A 27,303-nucleotide genomic window follows, 5' to 3' on the forward strand; every position below is an offset into this window, starting at 1 on the left:
TACATCATTAAAGTTACTTAATTGATTTGAGCACTTTAGTAGATGGGAGAAGAGGAGGTGCTTTTGTGCACACTGTCTCCATGTTCAGATATTGACAGTACTGAAGGATTAGCATTGAACTCCTTTAAGTTTTCCACTCTTCTTTTTTTGAGTTGGATTTCATGGGAGGTGAGGGAAGGAATGAGGGGAAGCTTAATATTTGACAATATCAAATTAATTCCTAGTTGAGAATTAACTTCTGTAGATTTCTAAGTAGGGAGAGTGGGATTCCCCTTTTATGGAGTACTTATGTGGAGCCTCAAAATCAACTGCCTTCTTTTCCCTTTGTCTTTCTCACTAGAAGTTTGTAGATTACCTATACTTCTGGAAAGTTCCTCAGGTTTCTCTTTTCTTCTCTTAGGAGGTCTACCATTCTCCCTTGTCCAGATACACATTTCTTTATTTTATCCTTCCTCTTCCCATTTTTCCCCTTTATAGCCCGGGTCCTTATTAGATTGTGCTCATATATTGTAATAGTTTCTTAACTGACTTCCATTTTCTTTTTATTATGTAAACTCTACCCCCAATGTGGGGCTCAAACTCATGACCTCAAGATCAAGAGTCATATGCTCTACTGACTGAGCTAGCCTGGCACCCCAGCTGACTTCTGTTTTCAATACCTTTTTCTTCTAAGCTATCCTTCGAAGATAGCTTCTAAGCTAGCTTCTATCCTTGCAGGCTCCCTCCAGATTTTTCTCAAATAGTAGAGTACATTGATAATGGCTCTCTAGCTTTAAAACCTAGAGTGGTTCTCCCTTTCCTACTGTATTAAATCTAAACTCTCTTTCTTCCTGGTTTCAAGCCTCTCTATCATATGAGTCCATCATTTCCAATTATATTTCCTACTCTTTCTAATATAGATATCCTCCTCTAGTTATATTCATCGACTTAGACAATGGTTCCACAAACTTAATTGTTTTTATTCATGAAAAACATTCATGCTGGGGCGCTTGGCTGGTTCAGTCGGTAGAACATGCGACTCTTGTTCTTGGGGTCATGAGTTCAAGCCCCACATTGGGGGTGGAGTTTACTTTAAAAAAAAAGAAAAACATGCATGCTGATCTCTTTATACCAAGAATTCTGTCTTCTCCACCAAGCTGTCCTTTCTACCAGTTGCTCATCCATGAATCCTCTTCTCCCTGCTACTTCTCCCACCACTATAGAGCCTCACACCAGAGGCACTGGAGGGAATTGGAAGGAAGTCTTGAGCAGCAACATATATAACAGATTAAGAACTTTCCAGAAGCAGCAGTAAAGATAGAGTTCCTGCAACCTCTTTGTTCATATGTTGGGCCTACATGAATCAGAGATTGAGAGTATGTTTTAGGCACTCTTGTTTTCTATGCATCCAATGTTTTTGTCTTTCTAATGAAATTACAGTCTCAATTAGTAGGGGCTTTATTATCCCCCACAGTGTTCCTTCAGCAAATTATTCATTCAACAGGTAGTTCCTGAGGCACTGTCTACTGCTGTATCCCTAGTGCATAGATCAAGAGACAGAAAGTCCCTGTACTCCTGGAGGCTTACATTCCAGCCGGGGTAACACTTGACCCTCCAGTTGTACGGATTATATTGCCCTATTTAATTAGCAATAATCAGGGATATCAATCAACGTCTAATATGTGTTGCATTCTTTAAGAACTAGATTTATTGACTAAAAATGTATGGGAAGACTGAAAATAGCATTGTATATAAACCTGTATCTTTTTATTGTTGAGGATTTTTTCCATATAGCTTTAAAATTATCCTCTTGACAATACGGGCAAGGATATAACAATGAAAGAAATGTGTGTCTTTTTTCAGGTATGTGCTTCTGGTAGTTTACATTTGAAAGGGCAGTAATGCTGATTTTGTTTGTGAAAATAAGTAAAAAGCTGCTGATACCATAAAATGCTTTTTCCATGAAAAATTTCAGTACATCTTCCAGAGTTGTTTTCATCTCTGCCTACAGGGGTAAAGTCCGAATGGAATTAGAGAGGGATATTCTACACTGGAACCTGCTGTGGCCATTTTTTTCTGTTGTTGCTGCTTCTCTAGTGGAGTTACTGCAGCTTAGGGATCTGTTTCTTGGAAATGGACTCCTTTTACAAATTATTTTTTAAATAAACGCCAGATCTTCAAGAAGCACTTTTTTTTCTTCCGTCATGCTTCCTAATATATTGTATTGTACTAACCCCTCATACTGGGAGGAGAGACTGCCTAGCAAGCAACCCACTGCCTACTAACATCAAGAGGGGCTAAATAAAACTTCATTTTCCTTGAAAGGACAACTTCTGCCGTATGGATATAATATTTATGTATTATGCTTTGTACAATAGTTGATTTTGAATACAGATTTTATTTTGTTTTCTATTTTTCTGTGACATTACAAAATGTGTCAAAGTTATGGCTTTACTTTCATCAGGGTCTTGTTAGGTGGTTGGCAAGTAAGTTGAATTGTGTGCATTTTTTTTTTCCATGCTGTTTTAACTTGTAAATATATATGTGCTGAAGAGATGATTATTATCTGGATGACTTTAGATCTTTTAACTGACACATTATCGGTAAAAATCATGCTGCTTATTCTTTCATAAGATGGTTCTCAAACTTTAGTGTGCATCAGAGTCAAGTGTAGGGCTTGTCAACACAGCTGACCCCCCCCACTCACAGTATCCCCTTCAGTAGGTCTGGGTGGAGCCCAAAAATTTGCACTTCTATCAAATAACCTGGTGGTTACAACTGATACTATTGGTTTGGGGACCACACTTTGAGAACCACTGCTTTAATATTTTGAATAAGAGAATGCGTGAGGTGTTTTAAAATCTTCATCAAAACCCCATCTCATTTCATTTCTTAGGCATTCTATCTCTTATAAAGTTCTCTGGATTTATAAATTTACATAGATTTTACTAGAAGGTTTTATTTAACTTTTATTTATTCTTTATAAGAAAAAACTACTGGAAGTTTAAATTAAAGTTTAAATCAATGCTGGGTCCTTAGTTATTATTTTTCTTTTTTTTTCTTTCTTTCTTTTTTTTTTTTTTTCTTTGAAGCTGTGTTGAAATCCTTGTCTCCTGTAGACCCAGTGGAACCCATAAGTAATTCAGAACCATCAGTGGATTCAGATATGGGGACGGTTGGTAGAAATGATACTGAAGAGGAAAATAGTAAACCCTCCACAGCTGACAATGAAATAAGTAGTAGGACTGAGTATTTATCTGAAAACCCTCTAGATGGTAAAAGTAAAGACAATTCTGCAAATGACGTCTTCCTCCAAGGAGCTGAAGAAAGAGTGTGTTACCAGTGTGAGAGTGAAGAGGAATGTCAGCAGGCAGATGTAGGTAGCCTGTCCACTGCCCATCCAACTGCCAGGGACTTCTTTCAGCCCTCCATTAAGCAGAGACTGGCACGGCTCCAGCGGTCACCGGATTTTACCTTCACTGCTGGTCTTGCTGCAGAAGTGGCTGCTAGATCTCTCTCCTTTACCATCATGCAGGAACAGACTTTTGGTGATGAGGAGGAAGAACAAATAATACAAGAAAATAAAAATGAGGTAGAAGAGAATTAAGAACCAGGATTTACATGAAGGATTTTAAATTGTTGCTTTTATGCAGGTGTTTTAGCTTCAACACTAGATAATCCACTGGAAAGGGAAAATGAGTGTTTACTATATATAAAGCTAAGATGTGAATTTACAGCAAGAACCCTGGTTTGAACAACTACTCTGAAAATAGTAGCTAACCTGTAAATGGCAAATCTTTTAGGAAGATAAGGTAAGGGCTCTTTTGAATAAACTGTTTTAATTGCAGTACAACTGATCGATCTTGGGAATTCTTTAGGTACTTTTAATAAGAAACAAATTTATCATTTCTTGACAGAATTCGCTAAAATGACTGGGATAATTCTGTTGCAAGAACATCTAGTATGACTCCTTTTTACTATATTCTTGCAGTTAGTAACTGCAACTATTATGTTAATAACAACTTGTTTGTATTTTATTTTTGTTTATACCAGCCTTAAAGATACAGGTTCTGAATAAAAAAAAAAAATTGAATTCATACAATTAATGTGTACTGGGGTTTGGAACTAAGAAGTAGTGTCAAAAATAGTGGGATTGTGACATGTTTCTTAATGTTTCCTTGTTCATATCTGTATTTGGTAGTTAATTTTAAGATGTCCTAATAATCTTTAAGAGAAAAACATTGTACTGTTTTAAAAATTAGCCTTTCAATTATTTTTTGTGTTTATCTTATGTTCTTGTTATAACTAAGAGGGAATGATGTCAAAGTGGGATCCCTATAGTCCAAGGCCCCATTCCCAACTTTGCGGAAAATTCTTTGTTTAGGTTTGCCTACAGATAATTGGGTGCCATTTACACAAGCCACTCACTTTAGCTGCCAATTTCTAACCTGAGGCTATACCCTCTCCACCTTAATGAGATTCTGGAAACATCCTGTCTCCTTCCCGGAAAGCATCCTTGTCTCCTTAGTACTTCATTTACAAACTACCTCTTAAAAGAGGTTGCTTTCCAAATTGTCCAGTGTTAAATGACTGCATTTTCAAAATGTGACATTTTCAGGAGTATATTACGTCTTGAAACCTATAGCTCTTCTGCACTGACATAGTTTATAGACGTTACTTGGGGAGAGTACAGGAATAATAATTTCTGCTGCTGTCCTAGAGAGGAGATTACACGATGGATATAGATTGTCTTTAGAGAAACATTCAGATTCCTGTAAGCTTATAGCACTTTGAGTTAGTAGTTTTATGTATCCAAGGGGATTTTTATTTTTTTCCAGTAATCTTAGGAAATGTATTTTTTAACCTGAGGAAAAACTTGGTTCTGCTTTATATGAATAGTAGAGACCCTCTGTGATTCTGCCTATTGACCAAAAATTCCGGGACTTATCCATAATTAAGCTCTTAGGATTATCTTAGGGTGGGCCTAATTTGCCACTTAGCAATAGTTAGCTAAATTTCAAGAAAAAAAACAAATTCTTGTTTTGGGACTGACGATTATATTCATAAATAATAATACTTTCTTTTTAAATTACTTAGTTTGACAACTCCTTTTCTCCTTGGATTTAGAAGAAGCAGTTATGGAAAACCTTGGTAATCTTTCTCTTAATCTGTAACCTTATACAGGAAGAATTAGAGTTTAATAACTTTTAATTCTTTTATTGTATTATTTTTATTATAGCGGTTTAGGAAAAAAAATCTTAATATTTTATCAGTTTTTTCAGTGCTCTCTGAGGTGATACTTTTTAATTTTAAAAGACTGATTTTAATTAGAAATTCCTAATCTTCCAGTCTGATCTGTTTTATTCACTAGTTGTTAACTTAATTCCATGAAAATTCTACTTGTTGAAACCATGATATAAGGATCTTGGGACTTCAACTGAAGCTTCTTTTTTTTGTGTAGTTTTCAAAATTTCTTTCATCTTTTAAAATGCTTCTAAGATAAAATATTATCTTCCCTGTGAATATTCCTAATTTTCTCTTATAATAGTCTAAAAGTCAGTGTTTCTCGGTTTTTTTAATGGGGCATCAACTTAGAGTAAATTAGAGGTCTTATTTTTACATTGCAGATTAGGGGCCATACTCCCAATCCAGTCTTAGTTGGTCATTTTGGAATGAGACCTAGGTGATGTTTATGCCCACTAAAATTTAAGAACCTAGTCTATCTAAGACTTTTTCTTGCCATGAATACCTTAGGAAATAAAAACAAGTCAATGTAATTATAATTAGGTACTCGTGTTACTTTTCTAAGAATATTTCACTTTTTATTATCAGGCTTTTGACTAGTTTTAATAGTTGCCATCCTCCTTCCAAAAGAAGCCCTCTGGGAAAAATATTTTGTGATGCAACGCTGATAATTGTGCTTTCCAAATTTTACAATGGTATTTTGACCAGATACTTCTTGTTAGGAGTAATATCCTAACAGCTTTTAACATGAACATTTCCATAGTTTATTTTACCAGGACAAACCTAGTACTTAATGTAAAAATGCATGAAAGAAGCTATTTGGGGCACTCTTAAAGACAAGATTTTTACCCTTTGCCTACTAAAGAAAGTCATGGCAGTAAATGATCTGGTAACGGTTAATCATACCTAAAATTCTTATTTTTTTCAGCTTTCATTAAAACCCTGCATATCTGGCATACATTGGGCCAGACTTGCTGGTGTTTGATTTGTGATCCTCTGCTTATATTCTAAGTTGTCTGTATTATCTGACTTCCTAAGTTAAGCCTTCTTTAAAATTGTACTTCATTAAAATTGTACGTTTGAATATATTTAATTAAGAACTGATGTATTGACTCAGGTTTGATTTCTCAAGTTCTTGGAGACAAGTCAGGAGAAACACATTTAAAGCAAATTTCTAGGGAAATTTAAGAATATGGGTTTAAAGCTTTAACACAAAAGGATAGTTTTGAGTTTAAATCTCAGATCCATCATTTAAAAGCTATGGGTGCAGCTGACCTAATAATGTCATGGGGAGTTTTTCCAGCAAAAACCAAATTCTCTGGATTGCTAAGTGATGTTGGTGAACTCTGACTTCTCAGAAGTAGTTAAAAAAGAAGTGAAAATTTTAAGCCTGAAAAAAAGATCTGGTTATGTTAGTAAAATAGGTCAAAAAATTTTTAAAAATTCTCTGAAAAATAAGTAGTACTATTCTGATTTACATAATAAAGGTGGAGAAGCTTTTGATGTTAAAGCATAAAAAGAATTAAATTCTGATACGTTTCACAAAATTTTAAGTCAATGGGATGTTAACCAAAAAGAATGCTAAGGGTCATTTCACTCTGTGACCAACTTTTATTTATTCACCATAAGTAATATGTGAAATATTTTGATAAATTATTAGAAATCATGTCAGAAGAAAAGTTCAACTGATTTAGTTTAATCATAATACATTGTTTCCGTATCTAAATAAAACAAGGAAACAAGAACTAAATGCCATAAGACCATAGATGCCAAGAATGAAAACCAGACAAAGATTGATTTATTCTTCCACTTCCATGGATAAGAACATGTCTGTGTAATTCACACTTATATTAGAAAATGAAGCAACAAATCTACTGGAAGACAAAATACGAAAAAAATGCCCTAAGTACAGTAACAATTTACTTGTCACCATTGACAGGTAACTAACTTGCATGAGTTAATTTTTCATGTAACTGAGGCAAATCCATTTATTCATAACTTTTTTTAGTAGTTGAATAGGAAAATTTCTAGAATGTACCTTCTGCACTTTTTTCTAGACTATTTAGGATCTAATTTAACTTTTTCTTTGTCATCTTTAAGAATATCAGTTCCTATCACAGGGTGATAAACAAAAATGCACCCTCAGGGACTCCTAAGATAGATGAAGTTACATGTCTTTTTACTCTATGACCCTACGATGCTGTGCTTTGTGAGCTATATCTCGTTTCCAGTTTCTCTATCTTCCCTGAAAATCAGCTGTCACTTTTTGCTGCTGTCTTGGGTGCCTGCCTCTTGCACTAGGCCCCTACTTTGCTGCTTCTAATCTGCTGTGGCCTGAGAAACCAGATTGCCAAGCTTGCTAGAACTGTGTCTAAAATAAGAGTAAGTAGACTGAAAGAAGGCTAAGGGGCTTTTTCGGTCAGTTAAGTGCATGGACTTTGTGGTACCCGTTTGGCTGCTTAGCATACATACTTTTGTTTGCCTCTTCATTCTTTACTAAGAACTTGCTAAAAATACTTGGTTGAATATGTGATTGCCATATATTTAAAATATTAATTCAGTTTTTATATATTGATGTTTCTAGGACTCTCCATAAATGAATTCAGCTGTAAAAGAAAATCCACCTACCATCTTTGTACAAATCATTGTGTGTATTTTAGGAAAATGTTAAATGTTTTGTTCTGATTGTTCCTAGTATAGGACACAGACTGAAAACTTAGAGCATTGTAAATGTGACTCCAATTCTGTTCACCAAGATTTATATTCTAGAACTATAGGTTTGAGACTAAACATGCATGGCTAATTTAGGAAGAACTGGCTAACTGAATATTTGGAGAATGACTCATTCTAGATATCTGAGTTTTCTATAGAGCTTAGACCCCTTTAAGCATTAAAAATTTTTAGAATAATTTCTGAAGGTAATCCTTTTAAAACAGTATGCGTTGCTGTCTTATTAAACAGTATATGAAAATCATTTTAATCTTTTTGATGTCAGAATGATCATTATTAACAGTTATTATACTGATAGTCTAATTAGGCACTGAGAGCTATGTGCCCTTTTACTAAATGGCTCCATTCTGCTGTGCTTTTTTTCATTTTCTTGTCTTTGTTTTCTGTTAGTAGTTCTGATTCCTCCAGTTCCTGCAGTTACTGCTTGCTTACGTGTGCCCTTAGCAGTGGCCTTTCTCCACCCTCGTAATGCTCCTTCTAGTCTGCTTTGGTTTTGGAAACAAGGTAACTAAGACAGCTAGAGTAAATTGACTCAGTGAAGACTAAAAAACTGGATTATACTTAAAACGCATGGATTTTGTGAGTATCGATTACTCACTACCTATTTCATTGCTATCTTTAAAATAAGTGAAGTTGCTAAATTCAATACCTGCTCTCAAAATAGATGAGCTGTTATTGTACAAGGGGAACCATTTTGTTTCTATACTTTACCTTCTCTATATTCTGTCCTTTAATTTTTTGGGTCTGATTAAAACCAACCCACTCAAATTAGCATTTTCTGCAGTACTCTCTAAATGAATTGGATACCACATGCTGCAAAGAATTTCTTTGGCCAGTTTGGTTTTGTTTTTGGAGATGCATCTTCATTTCTGAAACATGAAGTAGGTTGAGTCCTGGGAAATAAGAAAACTATCATTATTGATATCCCAGAGAACTGAGAAGTAATAAGGTTTTTAGACTCTAGGCAGTTTTACCACAAAGAATTTGTTCTTTGTGCAAGATTTTAAGACAGTATCTTTGTTTTCACTCAGTGAAATACATGTTAAAAGCTTGCCAAAAGTTATCAGTGTTAGATCTAATGATATTGACAGATATTTGAATGACTAAATTCCTAGTGTCATTCTATATTTTGCGTGTTTAAATTATCATTTAATATGTTAAGCATGATTTTTCTCTCTTGAATGAAAAATAAACATGAAATTTGCATGTTATTATGTTTCCAAGTAAAATTCAAATCTGTCTAGAAAGGGATATCCTGGCTTTGAATAACTTAGTTTTACCAGTAGGCTGATTATGTTTTAGTCCATACGTTGATTCATCCATCCATCATATACAGGGTAATTGGAAAATCAGTCTATGGCCATGACTCATCACCTAACGTTATTCATATGCTACTGGAAGGGAATTATGATATAATATTCATTTAAAAATAGATGACCCAAACCCATTTCTTGAGTTGAGACTGCCATTACAGAATAGCCATGATGCCAAACCCTGGTTGGGGGTACAAGGAAAAAAATACTCCTTGTGTATAGTTGTAAAAGGAAAGTGATTTTACTCAGTGTAATTGCTATAAATCAAGAAGAGGATGAACTGATTCCAGGATTCACATATACTAAAGCATAACATGAAGGAGTTGATTTTATAGAAATCCTAAAATGTGTGATAAATTAAAATGCATATGGTATTTTTTTAAATGCTGTACATTTTAACCTGTCAGCAGTTGAGTTAATTTGTTTCATCCCTATATACTGAATTTCATTCGGCACGTGGCCAGCATGTTATTAAAATAGGACAGTATTTAAGTTGTGTGTACTTGTGACACACTATTTTTCAAAGTGAGTATATTCTATGAGTCATTGTAGAAATAGATATTTCCCCTCATATTTGTATCTTAAGAGTTTCTAAAGATAAGGGATAATTCTGTTTTGAACTTTACATTTTTCACTTTTATAACATTTCCTAAATGTTGGCTGCCTCCAAATGAGTTTATTTCATCTTGAGCATCTTTTCTAAAACTAAAGCATGTCTTTTACAAGTTTATTTTTTATGATATCCTAAGAAATTAGATATCTTTTTTCCTCTCCCAAGTAAATTTAATTCCATATTTAAGTCAAAGTATTTTCTGCACAGTACTAGCACCTGGCAACGTACAGAAAACTCCAGAAATGCCACTCCCATTCCTTAAAGATTGCTGTATGGTCCTGGTACAGCCCCGGAGGTCCATATGGGTGAAAAGCCCAGAAGTCACCTGAGCTGAAAGCACTCCCAAGGAGTTTGGTTTTGTTTGGGTTTGTTCTAGGTATGGTCCCAGGGATCCCAGATCAAACCAGGCCCCTGGGCCTATCCTAGAACCAACCTAAACTCGCGCATCATTCCTGGAACATCAAGAATGTGAAGACTGAAGAGAACCTGAGGCTGACTAGACATCCTACGTTCACCAAAATTCACTTTTCTTTGTGTGTGTGCCTACAGTTAGCAAAAATTGGTTGGTTAATCCTTCTAAAATTAGAGGAATAACAATGGATAGCAAGATAAAGTCTACCAGACTTTGACATTACAGTAATTTATCACAGTAGAAATGTGAAATGTAATATGGCTATTACGAATTGCTGGTGGGAGAACTGTTCTTGTAACTTATCAGATCTCTAGCTCTATTTTATGGTTAAACAATTTAGCCACCAAAAAAAAAAAAAAATTTCTCCCGCAAACTAATGGTTTCTGTTTTTGTTTTTCCCACTTTCCACTCAACAGTATGATAGCAGTCTCATTTAATTGTACATAGTTTCTGAAAGGCACTTGGTCTTTGCCCTGTAATTCCAATGTTAAGTAATTTTAAACTTCTCTTTCTGGAGACCAATGCCTTTTTTTAATCTTGAATCCACCATATTGCTTTGAGCTTTGCTTTTTAGGGTCAGGTCTGGGAAGAACCTTAGCATCGTTTGTAGACACCAAGTCCCTTGTCAGATTCATTGTAAACTACGTTTCAGAATCTGCTATGGTTGATGGAAACAAGTTAGGATGATAGAGTGGAAATGGATTAATACCTCACAGATTACTAAAGTATTTTGCAAAATAAGGTTTTTAGTAAGTTTATTTTTGTACCCTGCTGCTCTGGATTTTTAAAAGATTCTGACCTACTTGATTCATCACGTGGTCTCACATCATAACTGTGACATTGCTGTTTTACTTAATTTGAGGACAGGATTTCTGAAAAGGCATGAAAAGACCCCAAATCCAAAGGTTATGATACACAATGGAAATGTATACTTTTGGTAATACTGACATTTCAATAGGATTAGACCGTGTTTGAAATAATCGCAGACAAATCAAGGACTCCCAACTGTGAAAAGAGCCTCAAACTGTGCTGTTCCTCCAAGACTTGTCATCAGAAAAATTGGATCGGTGAGTTATCCTTTAAAATAGGACTGTGAGCTTGAGGTTCATTCTGAAGAGTTAACCCTGGGATTAGTTATCTCATTCATCATACAGATGCTGCATCCTGTGGCTTCTATTATTTTTGCCTTTTAAATCATATTATGTTTACCCTTCTCTCTCAGTGTTTTCCTGTTTGCACAGTGTTTCCTTTTTACATAAATCAAAACACTATACATGTTAGTATATGTATGTTTTTTTGATAAAACAATAGACTTTGGATCTAAAGATCTTGGATTTTGATTCCTTTTAATGTCAAATGATTTAAATGCATTTACAGTCTTGTAAATTCACTCTTAATTTATGCCTCAATTCTTCATATTCGTTTTTTTCTAATGAACTATATTAGAATTAAATAGGTTAGCCTTACATTGGTGTCTTCCAAAATTTATGACATTTTGCATTCACCCAAACAGGAAGATGTCCTGACATTAGCAGTCTTGTATCTGTGCCCTAATCTGTGAGCATACGTAACTATTTCTTGACATAGCCTGAAATGTATGAACCCATCTTTTGTTTATGTATAGTAAGTGTTCTCAGTATTTGGGGGAGGCATTTGCATTCTCTTTTAACATTATATGAACACTGAAAACAGGAACGTGTGAACTCTCTTACAGAGTTCGGGCTTGTTTACATGTAAGTAATTTTCTAAAGTCAGTCTTCACTCTTCATTTAACACTGGAGTGTTAAGCTGTATTTTTTTAAAATACCATTTAAGAATATTCTTTCAGAGATATTTTTACTTTCTGACTACCTATATTTTGTAGAACTGCACATTTCCTACCCTACCTGAAGACTTGAGATTATAGCCTTTCTCATCAATGCTTTCTTTGATCACCTGATGTATTTTTTCTTATCAAATTTTTAAAGGACTTTTACAAGAATGAACAGTAGGTTTGTATATGCCTGTATTATTGTTGTTCCTTCTAAGCCTAACAAGTCTCTAATAAAATCTGTACTTCTCTGTGTCTTCTGTGGGTGTGCTTTTTTTATTCTGGTGCTTGCAACATGAATCAGCCAAAAGGTAAAAATTTATTTTCTTTTTATCTCCATTTTTCTTCTATTATAGTATTTTCCAGAATTTGTTAACATACCGACAAATGACAGCAGTTTTCTAGGAAAACCGTGGATTCATTAGTCTAAGTTTGGTCATTAAAGTGCCTCACATGCTAAGTTATCGGAGTGAAAACAATAGATGAATTTTAAAAGCTCCATTTTCACCCTTCTTAGTGACTGTCCCCATCAGATACATTCTAATCATCTTCAATTTGTTGACTTGTAGGACCTCCCTGACAGAAAAGACATACTGAATGTCCTATGTAATTGAATGAATGATTTTTTTGAACCTTCCTAAGCTCAGCTACAGTCTTGGGAACATTCATAGTAACTCCCAAATGGCTCTGCAGACCGAGTGCTGGCTAAAGAGAAAGTGGCCTTCCTTGAACTGAACTTTGATTTACTTGTTTGTTTGTTTTACTATTACCAAAATGTATTTAACAAAGAAGTTCAATATGAAAATGCCCATGACCTGATTTTTATATTGTGAAAAACAGGTGCTATGGAGAGAGGGGACATGTGGAAGCAGTTTTCTTCCAGTGAACACACCTGTTGTTTAGTTTCCTCATATTCCTATATCGTTCTGTTGCCCACTGCTTGCCATCTCCATACATTCGTCTATCACAAGATTCATAAAGGGACTGAAACCCCGCAATATTCCTTGGACCTGTCCACCACCATTCAATTTCAATGATAATTTCTTGTCCATTAAATTTTTTCATACCTTGAGGGTAAGCTTTGCTCATGGTGTCTTGTCAGCGAGCTCAATGATGCCTCCAAATGGACTTGAACTGAACTTTTAAATAGATAAGCTACCTCTTCCCAGAAAAGATTTGAAGCAAGGAACAAGCATTCATAAAGGCAATTCTTGACATTTGGCCCTTGTCTGGGATTTACTAATGAAAAGTGTGAGGTAAGGTAGAATATGTGTAGTTACTGTACCAGATCCTGAAGTCATTGGGTAGGAGATACCCTGTATGATAATCACTCTTTGTCTTCACAATTTGCTTTTGAAGGTCTTTAGCAGGTGTGCTATAACCATTGAAAATAAAGTTGGCAAATACTAATTTTCCCCGAATGTACATCTGTAAAAATGAATAGAACATTTTCAGAATCTTCATAAAAAATCAGTCCTACTTATTTTTTTTGAACTTTTTTTTTTTAATTTTAAATAAGCTCTATGCCCAGCATAGGGCTTGAACTCATGCCCCCAGGTCAAGAATCCTGCTCTACTGGGGCACCTGGGTGGCTCATTCGTTAAGCGTCTGTCTTCGGCTCAGGTCATGGTCCCAAGGTCCCGGGATCGAGCCCTGCATTGGGCTCCCTGCTCAGCGGGAAGTCTGCTTCTCCCTCTCCCACTCCCCCTGCTTGTGTTCACTCTCTCGCTGTCTCTGTCAAATAAATAAATAAAATCTTTAAAAAAAAAAAATGCTCTACTGACAGCCAGCCAGGCGCCCCAGTCCTACTTATCTGAGGAAAGATCTTAAATATGTCCCTATGAGAAAATGTTTACATTTATATACAAAATAACATTAGGCATCAAACATGTTCCTAGAATCTGAATATACTGTTTGAAGGTAAGTAAACAGGCTCAGTAGTTTTCTCACTCAAAGTTGTACACACGGAGTGTCAGAACCAGTGTCCTCCCCAGTTGTAAAAGACCTCGTTACCATCAGCTGCCTGTGGATACATTTCATTTTACAGCTGAACTCTAGGAGAGTACAGGGCCCTTGAATTTGGAAGTCTGTAGACTTGGATTATGGACAAAACTACTTCTCTAAAACTCAGGCAAATCATTTAACCATTTCAAGGTACAGTTTCCTGCTTAAAAAAAACATTAATTATGAATTGGACTAGACCTCTAAAATTCTCTTCCAAGGCTAAAATTCTTAAGATTCTCTATTAATGAGAAAAAACTGTACTATGTAAAGCGAAGTTTGTCATTCTATTCCAGGGTGAAAGAGTGCTTATATTTATGACACAGGTGAGCAGCCTAAGAAATATTCAATCTTGACATTAAGAAGATAAAAAGGGGCACCTGGGTGGCTCAGTTGTTAAGCGTCTGCCTTTGGCTCAGGTCATGATCCCAGGGTCCTGGGATCAAGCCCCGCATCGGGCTCCCTGCTCAGCGGGAAGCCTGCTTCTCCCTCTCCCACTCCCTCTGCTTGTGTTCCCTCTCTTGCTGTGTCTCTCTCTGTCAAATAAATAAATAAAATATTTTTAAAAAAAAGGGCAGTCACGGGGCGCCTGGGTGGCTCACTTAGTTAAGCGCCTGCCTTGGGCTCAGGTCATGATCTCAGGGTCCTGGGATCAAGTCCCGTGTCTCCACTCATGTGCGTGCTCTCTCTCTCTCAAATCAAATCTTAAAAAAAAAGAAAGATGGTAGGGGTCAATGATGGTAGTTTTAAAAAGTATAGCTGGCTCCAGCTAAGAATTGAGCGTATTTTACATCTTAAATCAGTCTAATACTAGTGCTTGCAAGGTGGGGGTCTAAGAATTTAAAAGGAACAAATAGTTCCCTATGATTGCATATTACTCCTTTCCTCTTAGATGGCATAATCTTTTCATTAAGAGGGAATGTCCTATTCCAATGTTTCCTCTATAGGAATAGAATTTCCTGGTTTATCTTCATTTCAGCAACAAAAGAATCTTTTTTGTTGTTGTTAAAGATTTTATTTATTTGAAAGAGAGAACATGAGCAGAGGAGAGGGAGAAGGAGAAACAGACTCCCCGCTGAGCAGGGAGCCCGATGCGGGGCTGGATCCGGGGCTGGATCCGGAGATCCTGAGATCATGACCTGAGCCGAAGGCAGATGCTTAACCAACTGATGCTTAACCTACTGAGCCGTCCAGGCACCCCTCAGCAACAAAAGTATCAATCTTTTGTTTCATATCCTGTTCCTTGATCTAAAATGCTTTATTCTTCAGCACTCATGCCTGGTTATTAGCCATGAAGCCACTTACTTGTCTTGCCTGAACTTAGAAGATGAAGCTATGACACACTGGTAAGGGTAGCTAATGACAAGATTACTATACAAAATATATGATACACTAAGATCAGAAGAATTTTAACAGTGATAAATCCCTTAAACAGTGACATAGGGTGACTTAGGTTTTTTTCACCACAATAAATGTGAAACACTTGTATAATAGGGAAAAAAATGTAATTTGAGAAATTGGTGAGTTGAGGATGTGTAGGATTTCACTGTTACTTTGGGCTTCTATTCACATATAAGAAAAAAGCTTATCATCCTGTGTGTGTTCAAGCCGTCACCTCTTAGGCTAACCCTGGGGCCGGGCCTAGAGAAAAGGAGAAATGCTGCAGTGTTCAGTTCTTGCAGAAATAACTTGATCAAAATACAGGAAAATGTTGGACTGGAAAAAACCTTAAGTTCGTACATGTTCAGAGGACAGTAGGACCAGACCCGGTACCAAAATTCAAAAATTTTTCTTGCTGAAATAGTATTGAGTCAAAGTTCAGTTGAAATTCAAAACCTGGAATAATTGAATCCAGAGGTACCCAGCATTTTATCACCTAAGGACCCCTGATACTATTTCCCACCTGGGTACCAGGTTTTGAAGAATTTTTTATCTATCACATAATCTGTATTAATTAAAACTCTATTTAGTTACACCCTCTCCCTTAGTATTTCAACTAGCTAAAGCTATCATGGCCATTCAGTTGAGCGTGTGCTACATGCCAGGCACTGTTCTCAGCGCTAAGGACAGAGCAGTGAACAAGGTTTCTGCCCTCACTGAATACCAGAGGGAGAGCCAGACAATATCCCGGGAGTTGGGGGAGGGGGGTGGGGGTGGTCAACACTCTACAGAAAACAAAGCCAAGGAAGAAGGATATGGAGGATGCAGAGTAGTTTGTACAGTGCGGTCACGAATGAAGGGAGTGAGGGAAGCCAGTGAGGTTTGGGTAGAAATTGAGCTGGTTTGGGACAGGTTAGGTATCAAATACTTCTTAATCATTATGTGGAAATGCCGGATAGGCATTTGGATATATGTTGCATATATGAGTCTAAGTTCAAGAGAAAGAGAGTGGGAGATGTCAGCGTTGTGGGTCGTGTTTAAAGTCATGACCGTAAGTCAGAGGGAGTCGGAACACTGAGATCTTTGAGGAATCTGAAGTTTGTAGGTCAGGAGATAAAAAGGAACCTGCAAGGTGACTGAGAGGGAGCAGTTAGTGACACAGAAGTGGTGTCCCTGAAGCAGGATGAAGAAATCATTCCATAAAAGAGACAGTGATTAACATGTCAGCTGCTGCTAAAATATCAAGCAAGAGGAGGCCATTTGTATATATGTTTTGGAGAAATATCTGAGTTCAAATCCTTTGCCCATTTTTTAATAAGGTTGCTTATTTTTGTTGTTGAGTTGTTTTTTATTTTTTCTAGATATTAATCTTTTATTGAACATATGCTTTGCAAATACCCTCTCCCTTTCAGTGAGCTGTCTTCACTCTCTTGATAGTCTCGATAGTGTTCTTTTTTTAAAAAGATTTTATTTATTTATTTTAGATAGAGGGAGAGAGAGAGAGAGAGCTCGAGTGGGGGAGGGGCAGAGAGAGCTCTACATGGAGCCTGTTGGGGGCTCAATCTCAGGACCCCGAGACCATGAGCTGAGCCGAAATCAAGAGTCAGTAGCTCAACCAACTTGAGCCACCCAGGCACCCCACTTGCTAGTGTCCTTTGACACACAAACATCAGAAATGTTGATGAAGTCCAGTGTATTTTTTCTTTTGTTGCTAAATTTCCTTATTTTTTCAAGAGAGACAAGAGTACCATCTGATTCATAGGATTATCATGAGGATTAAATAAATACGTGTGAATACATGTAAAGGGACTTGGACAATGCGTGCCACGTAAGAGGCATTCAATAAATACAAGCTATTATCCAGGCTAAGTTTGAGTATAAAAGCCCATAGCCAAGGGGATAGAAGTAGCACAGGTGACATGGAAGTCAGAGAAGCAGACGGTCTCAAAAACATGATCAACGGTGCAAAATAATGCAGAGATGTCAGGAAAGATCAAAAGAACAAACCCAGATTTGGCACCTGCAAGCTCAGACAGTGGTGTGACAGAGGCAGATGCCAAATTATACCAGATTGAGAGCACTGTTAGGCCCGTTCTGGTCTCCAGGTCCAGGTCAGCCGGTTCAGCCCTTCTGGTGATCCAATATGGGACTAACCCTGTGGGGGTTGCTGAAGGGCAGCAGGGAGAGCACTCTATGTGGAGTCACAACACCTGGGTTAAGGTTTCTGGTCTTCTACCACTTGAGGCCTGTGGTCTGCTCCTAGAGCTCCAGTCCCCTTACTCTTAGAGGACAAGTATTCTTATGTCACACGGTCAGTAACGGGCTTACGTGAAGACCTGGCACAACAGCAAGTCATTAATTATTATTATCATAAATGGTTCTATTCTGACTCCTCATGCTGTTGTAACATTCTTCCTGCACACCAGGTTTTGTGGAGTATTCCCACTTTACAGATACTTGGCTTACCAGTTTGCAACGATAATGAGATTCATACATGTCAAACACTTAGGACGATTTGGACTGCTGTTGTGTTCTAACGGGAAGTTCTTGCCAGATTGTTAGTGGTGCCTCTGTCCTCAAGTCCGCTTCCTGAGCCATTGCATTTCTCATGGTTTGTGACAATTCCCCTAATCTCAGCTGCTGCCATAAGACGCTAGTGCTTAAATATTATTAGTAACTACATCCATGGATCTTTTTATTTACTTCAGTTGGCTGAAGGTATGAAAGTCCATCTAACTCCATTGTGAGTGCACTGCGGAAGTTTGTTTGGAGAATTCATCTGCTGTTCAGTAAACAGAACACGGGGCTCCCACTGAGTTGCTACAGCTACCAGAGCAAAGATGTTTTCTGTGGAGTAACTGTCTAGTCCTGATCACTTTTACCCACAGAAGCCCCATTCCATTTCAGGGCAGGATGGAAGTCATATTTATTTAGTCCGGTTTGTACCATGCTGTGTGCCTCCTATTTATTTTTTTTAAGTTTCTATTTCCTTTTGATTTATTACATATCCCAAGATAGCTTAGGAGTGAATACATCTTAAATATAATAAAAATAAATTCTATAAAGAATACTTGGGGCACCTGGGTGGCTCAATCGGTTAAGCGTCCAACTCTTAATTTCAGCTTAGGTCATGATCTCCCGGTTGTGGGATCGAGTCCCACATTGGGCTCCATGCTCAGCATGGAGTCGGCTTGAGAGTCTCTCTCTCCCTCTGCCGCTGCCCCTCCCCCTGCTCTCTCTCTCTCAAATAAATAAAATCTTTTAAAAAAAAGAATACTTGAATAACCATTCAAAAAATCCAAATGAACTATGACTTTACAATATCTTGTTGGTTAATAGTGGTAACAAATGGAAAGAATTTTTAATTCAATGCACATTTATTGAATGTCTTTGTACTAGACATAGCAATCACTCTGTGAAATAAGTATTCCATGTTATAGATGAGAAGGGTGGCTTTCAAATAAGTTCAGTGTCTAGCCCAAGAGCCCAAGACTCTTAGCAAGAAAAAATAATAGATTAGGTTCTCCAGAAAGGCTCTTTGACTTCAAGTTAGGTGTTTGTTCTATGTATTTTGTCAGTTTTCTCTTATTTTCCTGCATAGGTCACCACATACAAGGACACACACATGCATTCATGCACACACACACACAGGAATCCTAATTACCACTTCAAGGAGCATAATCCCTCAGTTTGCATTTATTTTTGTTGTTGTTGTTTTGTTTTGTTTTTTTCCAAAGATTTTATTTATTTATTTGAAAGACAGAAAATGAGAGAGAGAGAGCACATGGGAAGGGGGAGGGTCAGAGGGAGAAGCAGACGCCCCACTGAGCAGGGAGCCCGATGCGGGACTTGATCCCGGGACTCCAGCATCATGACCCGAGCCAAAGGCAGTCGCCCAACCAACTGAGCCACCCAGGCGCCCCTGCATTTGGTTTAATCACAAGATTCCTAAAAGAAGGCAAGTAATTCCTCTGCACGTCGTTCATTCACATATTAAAACCGGTAATCTCATATCTTTAGACATTTTCCCCCTGGATCACTGTCCTCAGTGTTTAAGTTCCTTATTACTCATCAGATTGGTGTGAGAATCTTTTTGCAAAAAAAGTTCGTCCCACTTAACCTGTTTGACTGTGGCGAGAGCTTAAATGTTTAAACCACACTGGTTATACCATTGTTCCGGCAATTGAATTGAATGGAATGGAAAGACTTGTCCAAACAACTCAAACCAAGCAAACACTCTCTCAAACGAAATATATTAGCCTTATGGTGACCAAATATTGACTTGATGACTAAACGAAAGCAGAGATTCTTTTATTTTTTAAAGATTTTATTTATTTATTATTTGACAGAGAGGGAGAGAGAAACAGCAAGAGAGGGAACAAGCAGGGGGAGTGGGAGAGGGAGAAGCAGGCTTCCCGCCGAGCAGGGAGCCCGATGCGGGGCTCGATCCCAGGACCCCGGGATCATGACCTGAGCCGAAGGCAGACGCTTAACGACTGAGCCACCCAGGTGCCCCATGAAAGCAGAGATTCTAACTACCCTCTGAACATTCATCACTTACTCTTAATGAACCCTCCCAAGATGCTTTCATTTAAGCAGAGACCAGAAAAGGGATTCGTGTTAGTAGAATAAGGAGACCTCCAACACACTCTCTCCCAAGAATCCTAAAAAAGTCTCATTTACAGAAAAACAAAAAGGAGGCCATTTCCCATTCTACCTGCCCCTGTACTATATCCTAACGCTGCCAACAGACTCTTCATGTTCCCCATTTTGGACTCTGAGTCAGGATACCTGGCTTCAAATCTCACCTCTTAGTTCTGTAAACGACTCGAGGTCTCAGTTTCCTTAGCTGTTAAATGGAAACAGCATCATCACCTCATAGGATTGTTGCCAGGATTCAGGGAATTAGTTTGTGAAAAGGTAGGATTCACAGCAGATATTCCTTTCCTTTGGGTCTCAAGTATCTATCTTTTTGCTGGGGAATTCCTGCCTTGTAGAAATGCCTGGGGCCTTACCAAAAGCTGGGGCAAGACTTGGTTGATAAATGAAAGGGGCAGAGCAAAGTAAAAATGGGTTTGGCATTCCTGACAGAAGGATTGGTGAGCGTCCATTCACTCAGTCAAAGAGTATTTATTGAAAATCTACTTGGGGCAGGGCGCCTGGGTGGCGTCTGCCTTTGGCTCAGGTCATGGTCCCAGGGTCCTGGGATCGAGTCCCGCATCGGGCTCCCTGCTCCACGGGAAGCCTGCTTCTCCCTCTCCCACTCCCCCTGCTTGTGTTCCGTCTCTCACTGTGTCTTTCTCTGTCAAATAAATAAAATCTTAAAAAGAAAATCTACTTGGGGCACCTGGCTGGCTCAGTTGGTAGAGCATATGACTCTTGATCTCAGGGTTGTAAGTTTGAGCCCCATGTTGGGTGCAGACATTACTTAAAAATACAACCTTGGGGCGCCTGGGTGGCTCAGTCGGTTGAGTGTCCGACTCTTGATTTTGGCTCAGGTTGTGATCCCAGGGTCCTGCCATCAAGCCCCACATCAGACTCTGCATTCAGTGAGGAGGCTATTTGTCTCTCTCCCTCTGCTCCTCCCCCCACTCTCGCTCTCTCTCTCAAATAAATAGATAAAATCTTAAAAAATAAATAAATAAAACCTTAAAAAAATCTATTTTTCTGGGCACCGTTCTAGGCACCAGCGTGCAGGAATGAATAAAACAGACAAAGCCCCTGCCCTCACCGGGGGGGGGGGGCGGTCAAATCATAAACCAGTAGATGGATAAGATGCCAAGTAGTGATAAGTGTTATGAACCCAATAAAGAAGTAAGGGATGGAGAGTGAAAGCGGCTCCTTTAGACAGAACAGAAAGGGAAGGCCACTGAGGGTGTAACCTTTGCCTGAGACCCGATGATCTGAGCGAATAAACTGTGCAGCTCCTGGACAACAGACAGCAGAGAGAGCACATGTGTACAGGCTCCGAGGGGGAACAGCAGGGAGGCCAGGGTGGAGGAGCAGGTGGGGAAGCGGAGGAGAGGAAGGGCCAGAGTACATGAAGTTTTGGGGCCCCTAGAAAAGATCTGGGATTTTACTTTGAGAACCTATTTGAGGGTTCTGAGCAGAGAGGTGCTATAATCTGATCCAGGTTTTATAGAGATTACTCCGGTCGCTGTAGAGAACAGACAATAGGGGCCGCAAGGGCAGACACAGAGCTAAATCTGGGGCCCTTATGAAAGAGGATGTCGCCTGGAGGTGGCGTGAACAGTCAGACTGGATACACGGGGAAGGTGGTGGCTTCAGGATTGGCAGACGGATTACAAGGAGGGTATGGAAAAAGAGAAGTCCATTTCAATATTTTTAGTCTGAGTAAACTGGGCAAGGGTAATTTCCAGAAATGAGGAAGAAATGGGGAAGGGCAGGTTTTGGAGAAAAAGTAGAGTTCGATTTGGGAAAGTGAAGTCAAAATGCCTTTGTCTCTCTCCCTCTGCTCCTCTCCCCACTCTCGCTCTCTCTCTTAAATAAATAGATAAAATCTTAAAAAATATCCAGTGAGATATTGAAATAGAGGGTTGGAATCAGGAGGGCCACAGAGTTCTGGGGAGATGCTGTATGTGGGGGATGCTAATGTGGGGGTCATCAGCAGATAGAGGGTTTCTAAAGCCACAGGACTGGCTGAGAGGTTCTAGAGCAAGTGTCAGTGGAGAAGAAAGCAGACATGAGATGAGCTACTCTCATCTCTTCCTAGAGGCCAAGTGAAATGCCTGCTCTTAACCCTGGTCGCATATAAAAATCACTCTAGGGTCTATTAAAAAAATAGATATTCGGGCTCCACCCAGATCTACTGAATGAGACTCTCCAAAGGGGGTGAGGCCTGTATTGCTTTCTTCCTTCCTCCCTTCCTTCCTTTCTAGATTTTATTTATTTATTTGACAGAGAGAGAGCACACAAGCAAGGGAAGCAGCAGAGGGAGAAGCAGGCTCCCCCCTGAGCAAGGAGCCCGACGTGGGATCAGGACCTGAGCCGAAAGCAGATGCTTAACCGACTGAGCCACCCAGGCGCCCATGAGGCCTGTATTTCTTAAAGAGCTGCACAGCTGGACAGCGAGGTTTGAGGACTACTGCCCTTGGAAACAGTAAGGTAAAGAGGGAAGGAGAGGGTATGGCTCAGGCAGTACTAAAAAAATAGATCAGGGGCTCAACATAGCTAAGGAACCCATTAAACCCCTTACTTCTCCACACACACACACACACACACACACACACACACACACACATGTATACACCCCATCATCACTAATCAAAAGCTTAAAAGACAGTTCCATACCCATGTTTGAGTGTAACTCCCTTTCCTCAAAATAATAACTTCATATTTTTGGTTTACCAATAGTTTTTAAATACATTTTCTCATTTAAACATACATTCTCATTTGAACATAACATTTCTCCTTTGAACAATTAGTCTCACATCAACCCTGTGAGCAACAGGTAAAGATTGCATTTACTTAAATCTAGCCATTGAGTCCAGGCCCTGTTGTGAGTGCTACTCATCCCACCCTCACAACATCCGTAGGGCATTTTCTCCCCAATTTATGGATCAGGAAACTGAGGTAAACCACAGAAAGAAGTCGTAGACCTAGGATTCAAACTCAAGTTTCTGACCCCAAAGCTTACGGTCTCACTTCATTAAAAATTTGATCACTGCTCTGTCTCATTCTTTTTTTTATTTTTTTAATTTTTTTAATTTTTTAATTTTTAATTTTTTTAAAAGATATTATTTATTTATGTGAGAGAGAGAGAATGAGATAGAGAGCATGAGAGGAAAGAGGGTCAGAGGGAGAAGCAGACTCCCCGCTGAGCAGGGAGCCCGATGTAGGACTCGATCCCGGGACTCCAGGATCATGACCCGAGCCGAAGGCAGTTGCCCAACCAACTGAGCCACCCAGGCGCCCTCATTCTTTTTTTTTTTGAAATGGCTACTAAACTGGGTTGGCTTTTAAAGTATGTAACCATTACAGTCTTTCCAGAAAGGATAAGGAAAAACTATGCATCCAGGTTTTCCTGATTTTGAAGTAACTGTTGTGATATCAGTCTGAACCAGATCGTCACACTTCTTTGGTAGGTACTGGTTTTTCCCATGGTCTTTTATAAGAAAAACTGCTCGTTAGGGTTGTAGATAGAAAATATGTAAGCTCCTGATAAAATATGCCTCTAAAATCAGACAATAGGGTGACTGGTTGTCCCAACAACCAATTTGGCTGGCAGGATTTGGTGAGGGAAGTTATAAATTTATCCACACTAAGAAGTTTCACTTTCCTTCTATCTGTGATTAGTCATCCTCTGTAACATTGTGACTTTTCCCTAAAGTTCAGCATTACAAAATCCATGTATCTTACCAGTAGGTGTGATCACAAGTTCTTAAACTAATTTTGATAACCACATGCCCTCCTGACTTGCCATATAGTCATAGGAGAATTTCTGCATGCAGCTTTTTATTATAAAGTAAACTGTAAGGATGCCTGGGTGGCTCAGTAAGTTAAGCGTCTGCCTTCGGCTCTTACCATGATCCCAAGGTCCTGGGATCAAGTCCTGCATGGGGCTCTCTGCTCAGCAGGGAGCTTACTTCTCTCCCTCTGCCCACCGCTCCCCCTGCTTGTGTGTGCTCTCTCTCTGACAAATAAATAAAATCTTGGGAAAAAAAAAGTAAACTCTACCCCCAATGTGGGGCTTGAACTCACAAACCCTGCCATCAAGAGTTGCCCGCTCCACAGGAGCCTGGGTGGTGCAGTCAGATAGGTATCAGACTCCCCTCTCCACTCATTTCGTGGTCTCAGGGTCATGATCTCACGCGTGGTGAGATGGAGCCTTCCGTGCTCAGCAGGAAGTCTGCTTAAGACTCTCTTTCTCTCTCAAATAAATAAATAAATAAATGAATCTTAAAAAAAAAAAAAAAAAGGAGTTGCCCATTCCACCAGCTGAGCCAGCCAGGCACCCCATGCATGCAGTGTTATAGGCTAAGCCTCTTAGCCAAAAGAACCTGTATTCTAATTCCTCAGAGTCAAACCAGACATACTTAAACCAGCTGTTTCTAGATATTTTTCTTGGTTTCTACATACTTAAAGTTAACTTTAAATGTTGCAAAGCCATGTCTTAAGGACTAGACTTGGAAAGAAAACAGAATGAAAATTTCAGTTACTTATAATTGTCTAATTAGTTGGTTTTCTTCAGGTTAATTCTTGTCTTAAACTTTACACAGTATTTTCTCCCCCTTAGAGGAGAAATAGGAGCCCCTAAAAAGAGCCGTAAGTAGTTACGTCTCCGTGGCCCATCTTTTAGGGCTCCTCCTGGGTCAGGTGTTAAGACCGAGGCTGTCTGCACACCCCTCCCTGTGCTAAGCCTCATTTCCTCAATTCTCCTTGCCAGTCTCTCTGTTACCGGGCAGGGAAACGCGGTGACGATGTCATTTACTTAGAAGCATAAAGAGCAATTTCATTCTCAACACTTTACCCATTAAGAGCCCCGACGGAAGGATCACACGGCTTTCCCAACTGGGAGCATGATACAGAGGAAGCAAATGTTCAAAATCATTCAACTCCCAACGGCTCTGCTTCCCCGTTCATATTACACTTTGGAATCTGGATATGCACACACGAAGACATTTCCAAAACTGAAGCTCACGGCTACACTCGGGATCTTTTGAGCGTATTTTGCACGTAATTGGGCATGTGACCGAAGTTAGGCCAATCAGACCTGAACTCTCCTGGCCTGCGTGGGAAGGACAGACTGAGGTGGGCGCCACTGCGAGCTGCTGCCATCTGGTGGCGCTGCGCGTGACTGCCCTGAGCTCCGTGGGGCCGTCCTGGTTGCTAAGGCCAACGTGTGTGGTCTTACAAAGGAGCTAATAGTCTCTCTTTGATTCTGTGGCCTACCCTAAATCCTTCCAAAACCACTCACCTACCCCTTATATTAGTCAGAATTGGTTTCTGTTGCTTGCGACCAAAAATCCTTAAGAAACAAAATATATGCCTTCATGCCCATAAAATAGAGCAAAGGATAAAACTAGAAAAACATCAGTTTCTTTCACTTGTCACTACCTTCTGTTATTCACTGTATTTATGATTAGAAGGCACATTTAGAAATTCAGGAAGGAAGGAAGGCTTTGAGAGTTGGTACAGAATAATTTACTCAGGAACATGAACTGGTTGAACCGAACAGTTTTCCAGTTTGTGTACTCTTAGTATAGCTTTACATGAAACCCAATTCACAATTATTCACACAGGAATAATTTTTATGCCCCTTGATCTCTCACTACATTCTATCCTTCTCGGTATTTTTTTGAGGGTGGCATGGGGAAGAGGTCCTTAAAAAAAAAAAAAACAACAGCTGTATGAACATTATATCTCCATTTTAAATTGTACAATTCAGTGGTTTTTAGTATATTTACAAGGTGGTACAACCCTCACCACCATCTAATTCCAGAACATACTCATCCCCCTCAAAGAAAGCCCATGCCCACTGGGAGTCACTCCTCATTTCCTCTCCATCTACCTCTGGAAACGGCTAATATACTTTCTGTCTGAAGGATCTGCCTATTCCGGACATTTCATATACATGAAACACAACATGTGGCCTCTCGTGTCCGCTTCTTTCACTTAGCATGTCTCCATGGTTCATCCAAGAGGTCTTTTCAAAACATTGAATCAGGACTTCATCAAATACAAAATACATCTCAACAAAAATACTCTTGCCATATGTAGGCACCCACTGGGATCTTTTAAGATCTTACGAGAGTTTACAATGACTTTGTACTCTGATGATTTGTTGGGGAGCAGGGGAGTGGAGAGAGGAGGGAGGGAAGGAAGGGAGGGAGGGAGGGAGGGAATTCTTACAGGATTAAAACAAAACCCCGACCCTTTTAAGCAGCGTCCTGGGGCCACCCCTCGCTGCTTGCTGTCCCTCTGTCTTCTTATCACTCTTTTCCCTCACTTACTTTATAGTGTTTGGCACATAGTAGGCACTCGATATTTTGCATAAGGAAGGAATGAAGGAGGTTTAGTGTGAGATGAGACTCTTCAGGTGAAGAGAAGGTGGGTGACCAAGCAGCCCTCGTTCTGTTCCCCAGAGTTTTCCTAGGTCTATGGGCAACATCACTGGTATCACCTTAATGGTCAATGGGGCACGCCATCCCCCTCCAACGTTCTGGCCAGAGCACAGTCCCTGCTCTGGAGCCACTGCCTCCTTCCTCTCTCACCCGGATTGTCTCCCTCCTCCCCTCCTTCTCCTCCTCTCTCTCCTCTTCTTCTCCTCGGCCCCCCCTCCTTCCCCCTCCCCCCTCTCTCCCCCCTTTCCCCCTCTCTCCCTCCCCCCTCTCTCTCCCTCCCCCTCCCCCCTCCCTCCCCCTCCTCCCTCTCTCTCCCTCCCCCTCCCCGTCTCTCTCCCTTCCCCTCCCCCTCTCTGTCCCTTCCCCCCTCCCCCTCTCTCTCCCTCCCCCTCCCTCCCCTCTCTCCTCCCCCTCCTCCACCTCTTCTCTCTCCCCTCATGACTCACAAGAGGTGTTAAGAGCATGATCTGGCCTCCTCTTTTGCAACTATCCTCATACCTTGCCCTTTATGATCCTGATGGATTTCGTCTCGGACACGTTTACTGTGAACTACCTAAAACACCTCTCAGTGGGGCGGTCCAGGAGGCATACGGGTATATGGGTCCAAGGCTCCGGTGAGAAGCTGGGACTAGGGTTAGAGATGTGGGTGTCACTAACATACAGAGACAGTCGCTGAGTCTGTGGAAAAGAGTGTTGAGAGTTTGCAGAGGACTCGTGGCGGGACCCTGACGGACGCC

At 39.6% G+C, this 27,303-nt stretch overlaps 2 protein-coding genes across 5 annotated transcripts in view; one reads left to right on the forward strand and one right to left on the reverse strand.

The window, feature by feature from the left end:
• VEZT (vezatin, adherens junctions transmembrane protein) overlaps nt 1-3,826 on the forward strand; it is a 57,765-nt gene extending 53,939 nt beyond the window's left edge. For all 4 annotated transcript variants that reach the window (XM_028105489.1, XM_028105490.1, XM_028105491.2 and 1 more), the window contains exon 12: nt 3,072-3,826. In XM_028105489.1, coding sequence (XP_027961290.1) covers nt 3,072-3,586 — 515 coding nt within the window. In that variant the 3' untranslated portion in view covers nt 3,587-3,826. The remainder of the gene's footprint in view (nt 1-3,071) is intronic.
• A 4,917-nt stretch (nt 3,827-8,743) lies between these two features.
• The window catches only part of LOC148163804 (uncharacterized), a 124,349-nt gene continuing 105,789 nt past the window's right edge, over nt 8,744-27,303 (reverse strand). Inside the window, 2 exon segments of the mRNA XM_088025735.1 lie at nt 8,744-8,846; nt 13,387-13,529. Coding sequence (XP_087881861.1) covers nt 8,744-8,846; nt 13,387-13,529 — 246 coding nt within the window.

This window comes from Eumetopias jubatus, unplaced genomic scaffold (genome assembly GCF_037043125.1).
Source record: "Eumetopias jubatus isolate StellerSeaLion01/CBP00866 unplaced genomic scaffold, mEumJub1_p1.0 scaffold_8, whole genome shotgun sequence".
Lineage (NCBI taxonomy): Eukaryota > Metazoa > Chordata > Mammalia > Carnivora > Otariidae > Eumetopias > Eumetopias jubatus.